Source organism: Protobothrops mucrosquamatus, unplaced genomic scaffold (assembly GCF_001527695.2).
Source record: "Protobothrops mucrosquamatus isolate PMUCROS unplaced genomic scaffold, P.Mucros_1.0 scaffold1712, whole genome shotgun sequence".
NCBI lineage: Eukaryota > Metazoa > Chordata > Lepidosauria > Squamata > Viperidae > Protobothrops > Protobothrops mucrosquamatus.
The window spans coordinates 156933-165376 of record NW_015387861.1 but is presented as its reverse complement, the minus strand read 5'-3'; the positions used below and the strand labels follow the sequence as shown (position 1 = coordinate 165376).

The 8444-nt window shown below is 43.9% G+C and overlaps 1 protein-coding gene across 1 annotated transcript in view; it reads left to right on the top strand.

The window, feature by feature from the left end:
- Positions 1 to 972: 972 nt before the first annotated feature.
- The window catches only part of MSANTD3 (Myb/SANT DNA binding domain containing 3), a 14876-nt gene continuing 7404 nt past the window's right edge, over positions 973 to 8444 (top strand). Inside the window, exon 1 of the mRNA XM_015822877.1 lies at positions 973 to 1407. Within this exon, the coding sequence (XP_015678363.1) occupies positions 990 to 1407 (418 nt within the window). The 5' untranslated portion in view covers positions 973 to 989. The remainder of the gene's footprint in view (positions 1408 to 8444) is intronic.

The window sequence follows — 8444 nt, the reverse complement described above, 5'->3', positions numbered from 1 at the left end:
AGAGAGAGAGAGAGAGAGAAAGAGAGAGAGAGAAAGAGAGAGAGAGAGAGAGAGAGAGAGGAAAGAGGCATAAAATAATTCATTTGCATTTAATTGTAATGGTTCAAAGAATGTTCGGAAAAATGTTCGGCCCTCCAGCACGTTCACTTCATCCAATCTGGCCCTCTTTGAAAAAAGTTTGGACACCCCTGCATTAGATACATACCTTACTTGAGCATCTTTATCTACAAATATAATTTGTAAATCTGATTATCTGTTATCTTCATAATAGTAAATTCCTTTGAATGAAATTAAAAAATTACAAATAGCAGAATTCAAGTTGCTTCAGAATTTCATGTATCCCTTTTTAAAATACATTCTAGTAATTCGCTCAAATGATAAAATGTGAATATATTATTTTTTTAGAATATTCTATTCTATAACAGAATTTGTATCTTTTCCAAAATAAAGTATAAGAGAAATACACACCCATATCCACAATTCTTTGATAGCTGATATTTTAATTTTGTTTATTAGAAGAGTTAAAGAGTTTAGCCTGAAAGGTCTTTTAGTACAGGTTTCTGTGTATAGTGGTTGTTTACCAGATGCCCTTTGGAAGCTTGTAATTAGGACATGAAGAACAATGGCCATCATTTGCTAGTATTCAGAGCTATATTGCCTCTGAAGATGGGCATGCCATTTTTGTGGCTAACTGGAACTGAGATGTTTTATTTTCCATGTATTTTTAAATAACAGATCAAGTGACTATGACAACATCTTGCAGGGTAAGTTACAATTATTTGAAATTACACCAAGTTTTGTTTGAACTCACCTGTTATTTATTGTACAAATTGGCTGTCATATATATATGTTTGTGTATTTCTTATGAATATGTGAAAATTATATTTTATAATTAAAGTGTAGAGACTTTAAAATGATTAATGTTTCCAAATCTAAAGCATTCCTATTGAATTTCAGCTTGCTTTGATATCCCAGAGAATTGACAGAAAATGCAAAACAGTGAAGTAATAAAGCCTGCCAAGTACTTCTCTGAAGTGGAGAAGAGTGTGCTGCTGGCATTGGTTGAAAAATATAAGTATGTACTTGAATGTAAAAAGAGTGATGCAAGGACTATTGCACTGAAACAACGGACCTGGCAGGCCCTAGCTCATGAATATAATTCCCAACCAAATGTATCACTCCGAGATTTCAAGCAGTTGAAGAAATGCTGGGAGAACATCAAAGCTAGGACAAAGAAAATAATGGCACATGAAAGACGAGATAAGGTAAAAAGATGCATTAGTCCACTTATAAGTAATCACATCCTAGGAAAAGAGAAGATCACCAACATGATACCAGAGCAAGTATATTTTTTACAGACTCCACCAGAAGAAGATTCTGAATATCAGCCTGAAACTTCCAATCAAGGTACAGTCATAACCTAGTGACCTATTATTTTTTTTCTTTTTCAAAAGTAGATAGGATATTTGCATTTATCCACTAGTATCTGTATAATGACATCAGTTTTAAAGTGTAAGCAAATCACATGTACAATTCACTATATAATTGAGATATAGCTCACTGTTCATCGCTGCAATAACAGCAAGATCAGTCCTGAATTGTGTCTTAGCTATAGCACCACCACCATGTTTTAGGAGAGAGAAAAAAACTTTGACAGTGGAATCTTTCCTGAATATAGGAATAGGGATTCTGAAAAATGCAGGGGACAGTGCAACCTATGCATTATTATGGCTGGTGTCATAGCATACACATGGGTGAGACCAGGATTCACTAAGCTTTCCTCATGGAAAGGGGGATTTGGGATTTCTATTTGTATTTTAACTATATTAAGCTTTTTTTAGGGTTTATACTACATTTCTGGCAAGTCTTTAGGAGCTGGGTAGGATAGCCCCTTTAATTTCTTCATAAGTTTTAATTTTTTTGTTGCTGCTGTTGCTGCTGTTGCTGCTGCTTGCAGAAGGAGGCCACAAGCAACAGCAATGGCATGAAGCACCTTGCGGCCTCTTGCTGCCAACAGGGGAAATGGCATGAAGCACCATGTGGCCTCCTGCCACAAGCAGTGGAAACTGCCCAAAGCTCTGCACAGCTTCTTGCCTCGAGTGGCGGCAATGGCATGAAGCACCATGTGGCCTCCTACTGTGAGCAGTGGAAATAGTCCAAAGCACCGCAGGGCTTCTTGCTCCGATCGGCGGCAACAGCGTGAAGCACCATGTGGCCTTCTGCCGCAAGCAGTGGCAATGGCTTGAAGTGCTATGGGGCCTCCTGCCACAAATGGCACCGCTGTGACAAGCCATATGGAGCGACAAGTGTCAGGGCATGGGAGGCCTGGCTGCTGTGATGCAGGGCGTGTGGGGCAGCTCCACCCCGCCATAGCTTGATTTTTAGGCGTATGCCTCATCCCCAAACTAGGGCTTATTTAGGGGGTAGGGCTTATATTAGGCCCACCCTCTAAAATCAAGTTAGGGCTTACTTTTGGAGTAGGTCTTACTTTCGGGGAAACACGGTAATAAACTTCAATACAAAGTGTACTATTTTAAATATGACTATGTATAAATTTGTATGGTTGTTTTATTAAGAAGTTATTGAAAACATACTACAATTGGACAATTAAAAGTAAAACAGTTTTTTTTCAATAATATAGCTTTGAAAATTACATCGATCACCTAATGTGAATGCATATTATAAATAATTGAAATATGTTTAATGTTTAATTATCTGAAGTGTTACATCTTTGAATGGGTAGTTTTTCTCCTTGTCATAAATAGAAAAAGGAACTTACTTATAGTTCTACAAACAAAGAGAAGCTATGACAAATTTCTTGTACCTTCCTCTTGCAGTCCATTGAGTTCAAAGTACCTACGATGGATAATATTAGAAAACTGACAATTTCCTGAATCCGGACATAAGCTTAAATTTCTGGATTTTTCCTTTTTCAGTAAACTACATGAATTTCAGCCTTATTCCCAAGCTCGGAACTGAAATAAAGTAGGAAATATTTACGCAATGTACCAGAAGTGAAACATTCTCCAGCATGATCGATGGAGAATCCACACAGATGGGTTTGATCCTTGTCTTCCTGCCCAGAAACTAAGTCATTCAACCTTTGCCACGTCTCTTCCTCTGGACTAAGGACCCAGTCTCGACTTAGTCTTCGGCCCAATGAGATGTGGTAAGATTGGCTCAGACTTTAGGCAGAGACAGATCAGGTATTGTTTCTCTGTTGTTTATTTCCCATCTATGGTGGATTTTTTCTCCAGTTGCTATGCTTCATAGCGCAGGTTGAATCGTCGGGTTTTCAGGGGATTTGAGGCTTCAATTGAAGCCTTGTATACAGCCTTTGTAGGATGGCCGTTTCGGCGTGAGCAAGCAGACGCCATGTGGAGGCTCGCTGGTTTTCCCTTTGATTGTTTCCCCTTGCTCGGTTTCCTTCTTGTGTCGATCGGTTTGAAAGCACGTTGCTTGAATGCTTGATTCTGGCCGCCTTTCCTCTGGGCGTAGGCTGAAGCCCCAGCTACTTTCATTTTCGCCCATGGGCGTGCTGCAGAAACAGGCAGCATTTAAGTTGTTGTTTTTCCCTTTCAAGTCTGATTGCTTATTCAGGGGTGAAGGCCAGCATTGTTCCCAGAACTGTGTTTGTGTCTGGTTACCAGATAAAGGCAGCAACGTCACCATTCTGGGCACCGCACGGGTGTGCTGCAGAAACAGGCAGCATTTAAGTTGTTGTTTTTCCCTTTTCAAGTCTGATTGCTTATTCAGGGGCGAAAGCCAGCATTGTTCCCGGAACTGTGTTTGTGTCTGGTTACCAGGCAAAGGCAGCAACAGAATTTAAATCTGGCTACACTATATACTGAGGCCCTAGATCTCAACGAGGCCGAGTGACGGCCATTCTTTTGGAGGCCACGCATCACAACCAGCAATCAGGCCTTGCATATTTACATCTAAAAGGGACTAATTATTGCATCAAGTACGGATTCAGTATAACTGCCGCCTGGTTCAATTCAATCTATATGTTAATTTCTATTCAGCCTCTGGGCGTTCAGGCCTGCAAGCAGAGGTAGCAGAGGCAAAGCCGCCACTTTGGAAGCAGGGTCTCACAACCATTCTGAAGGTGAATGTGTGTTAGCTATTACCCGCCATTAAGTGAAGCACATGCGACCTGACTGTTACCATTGAGTTGGTCTTACCGTCACTAAGTGAACTACATGTGCATTGGATCTTACCATTGAGTTGGTTTTGCCATCACTAAGTGAACTACATGTGACTTGACTGTTACCATTGAGTTGGTCTTGCCGTCACTAAGTGAAACATGTGCATTGGATCTTACCATTGAGTTGGTTTTACCGTCACTAAGTGAACTATATATGACTTGACTGTTACCATTGAGTTGGTCTTGCCATCACTAAGTGAAACATATGTGCATTGGATCTTACCATTGAGTTGGTTTTTGCTGTCGCTAAGTGAACTTCCTGTGACTTGACTGTTACCATTGAGTTGGTCTTGCTATCACTAAGTGAAACACATGTAAGTTTCACTGTTACCATTGAGTTGGTCTTGCCGTCACTAAGTGAAACACATGTAAGTTTGGCTGTAACCATTGAGTTGGTCTTGCCGTCACTAAGTGAGACACACGCAGGTAAGTTTGGCTGTTACCATTGAGTTGGTCTTGCCGTCACTAAGTGAGACACACGTCACAAAGTGAACTATTTGTGAACGGGCTGTTACCATTCAGTCGGTCTTGCCACCACAGTTGAATTGACCATCTATGGTGGATTTTTTTGACCAGAGCACTGGACGTGCTCTTACTGGTCCTACTGCCATCAGGAGCATTGCATGGGTGAGGGCAGTACCATTAATCTGGTTCTGCAGTCACGTTGGAACCTTGAGTACACTGTTTCTTACATTGAGTGGCCCTTCCACTATCAGTACTCTGCTCTTTACCATTGAGATCCCTCTCAGCGATGGCAGACAACTTGGCATCTCAGACTTCAGAGGATGCCTCTCTGCACTTCCACGAAAAGGGAAGTCCAAGTTCTCCAAACAGGAGGCGGCCGGTAAACTTAAGACGAAGGCTATTTCTGTCGAGAAATCTTCTAGGGTGGCTGAAAAGGAGGCCAGCAGGAGGCTCCAGGCCTTAGAGAAACATTTCTCCGAGGCACAAAGTGACAGAGCATAGCTGCGTCTGGGCTAAAGACCTCCTCCCTTTTACAACCTTTTGCTATTAAGGTGAGCTTGCCGCCTCTAAAGCAGGGCTTTTCAACCAGTGGTACGGGTACCACCTGTGGTACATTGGCACCTGGCAGGTGGTACGCGACCATCCTAGAAAAGTGGTAGCGGGGGAGGGGAATGAGTTGAACTGGTGGCAGCACCGCACAAGCCTGAGCGAGAGATGGCTGGAGCTGCAGGGCTGTCAGGGCTCAGCAGAAGCACCAGGATCAGTGTCGCTTTCCAGCTGATCGGCATTTCGGGGCTGTCAGGGCTCAGTGGAAGCACCAGGATCAGCGCCAGGCTCCGGCTGGAGCTCGGCGCTGATCCTGGCGCTTCTGCTGAGCCCTGAAGAAGCACCAATCAGCTGGAATATTGCAGCATCTCCAGGGTCTTTTGATTTACATTCAGATGCTTGGCAATTGATTCATATTTATGACGGTCACAGTGTCCCAGTGTGAAGTGAAGTGACCAAAACCTGCTGCAACCACCCAGCAGATGGGGGAAATAAAAACCAAACACCCCCACTCCACCCCCGCTGCCAATCCTCAACAGAAATGCTGACAACAATGAAAACCTCGGACAGGAGGAAGAGCACCAGGCAGGCAGGCAGGTGTCTTGTGCGGCTGTGGCTTTGGGGGTCATTTTTTTCAGTGCCATTGTAACTTCAAACAGTCACTAAGTGAACTGTTGTAAGTCGAGGACTACCTGTACTTTATCACTTTTTTCCTCTTTTTTGGGGGGGGTCATCAAATTTTTGACACCTTGCTAGGCGACTGGTGGATGTTGCCATATCCTAAAAGTGGTACAATGGGTGAAAATGTTGAAAAGCCCTGCTCTAAAGGAACCAATTGTGCTGGCCATAACCATTAATTTGGCTTACCACCAATTAAGTGGATTATACATGTGTTGGCCGATACCATTAGGTTGGTGTTGCTGCTCACTGAGTGGATCACATGTGGACTGGCCGTGGCCATTGAATTGGCCTTACAACCACTACTAGACTTCTGTGTACTGGCTATTTCCTCTTACTGTTGAGATCCGTCTCAGCTCACCACTGAGATATAGCTTATTTGCAATCGGGAAGCTCAAAGCCTAACTATCTCGGGCAAGAAGAGGCCCTCTGCGGCTGTTGGGAAGGAAGCCAGCAGGAGACATCAGGCTTTAGTGCAACAATTCTCCATGGCCCCTTCCAGCGAAGGACCTGGTCTTCAGATGTCTGCATCTGTGACGAGGGTTCGGCCTACTACAGAAACACAAATTGCTAGGCATTTGAATACCGTTTAATTGTTACATCAAGGGTCGGACTCCATTCAATTCAGCCCTCCTTGCCTCAAATCTGCCTAGCCTCCTTCCCTTCATTGGGTCTTTCAGGCCTCAGGGCTTTGGACCTATATAAGGAGGCGAGCATTACAATTGCTATCTTGGGCTCGCACAAGACCCCGGCCTAGCGTTGACTACCTCCTTATCCTGACAGGAGAAGGTATGGCCGTACCATTAAGTTGGTCTTACTGCCACTAGCTAGGACTAGTGTGCTGGCCTTTGCCATTAAGTTGATCTTAACGTCACTAAGTGAATCACTTGTGAGCGGCCATTACCATTGAATTTGGGTTTGCCACCACAGCGACACTGACCAGAGCACTGGACGTGCTCTTACTGGTCCTGCTGCCATCAGGAGCATTACATGAGTGAGGGAAGTACCATTAATTTGGTCTGCAGCCACGTTTAACCCTTGAGTACAGATGTTCATTCCATCGAGTGGCGCTGCCACTATCAGTACTCCACTCCTTACTATTGAGACCCTCTCAGCACACACTGAGACATCTCCTTTGAGATCCCTCTCAGCCACCACCAAGATATCTCTGATTGTGATGGCAGACAACGATGCAATGGCAGACAAAGATGCAATGGCACCTCAATCCTCAAGTTTAAAGGGAATCAATACTCACTTGGCATACGAGAAGTTCAGGCAGGAACGCTCCAATCTGGCAGTTCCTCAGGTGCTGCCACGCAGGCCAACACTTGATTGTTGGGCCCTACTCTTCGGCCTCTCATCGGCCTCAGGGTGGCACTGGTCGCACATTTCAGGACCGATCCAGTGTTATCTGGGCAATATTTTCGTTCCATCCTCCTTGGTTCAGTCGACTCTGTCAGGACAAGGAGATGCGAGGTCTACCTGTCTCGGGAATGGCTAGACTACATCCGATCCCTGGTCATCCAGGTACAAGGGGAGCGGGTAGTCACACTGGCTATGCTCTCCCAATTATTTGGAAATATGATTTCCTGTATAGTGATAGTGCCTTGGGCTAGACGACACTCCAGGAACCTGCAATGGTTCTGGCTTCCATTCCAGAGACTGGACACCAGTTTCTCCAGCCCAAGGGTAAAGGTTCGGTCTCAGACCCTAAGATCCTTCCAGTGGTGGATCTCCCCAGCGATAGCCAGGGGGACCTTGTTCAAGGAACCCACCTGGATCATCCTGACTTTGGAGGCCAGCTTGTTCGGCTGGAGAGCGCGCTTACAAGCACAGCTGGCTCAGGGCCAGTGGTTCGGGTCAGACCTGAAACACAACATAATTGGTTGGAATTCAGAGCTATACACTTGGCTCTAATCCACTTTCGCAGCACAGTGGTAAGGCAACACGTTTCAGTCCTCACGGACAACGTGGTGGCGAAAGCCCATGTCAACTGGCAAGAGGGTACCCATTTCAGGTCCCTTATGGCCGGGGCTCAATTATTGGGAACCTGGGCAGAGACCAACCTCTCCTCCCTCGGGCCGAGTTCATCTCAGGAGAGGCGAATCGGCAGGCGGTGTTCTTTTTTTTTTTTTTTTTTTTAATTGAAAGTTTTATAAAATTTTACAATATAAATCCCCCTCCCCCCAAACCCAACCCTCCATCCCTCCCCCCCTCCTTCCCAGAGCCAATCACAGGATTAACAGTAAAATAATCATGATCTAACTAATATTAATCAACTATTAATCTAACAAATCTATAACTTCCTTTAACTCTCTTTTAAAACAAATATACAGTTATTAAATACCCTCAAATTAACATAGTTATAAATAAAATCAAAAATTCATTCAAAAACCAAATGGTATTTTTTTGTTCCATATTTCAACTCAATATAATCAATCCATCTTCTCCAAACCAATATATATCTTTCTTGTGAGTAATCCTTCACATAAGCGGAAATCTTGGCCATTTCAGCTAAATTTGAGACTTTAACTACCCAATCTTCTAT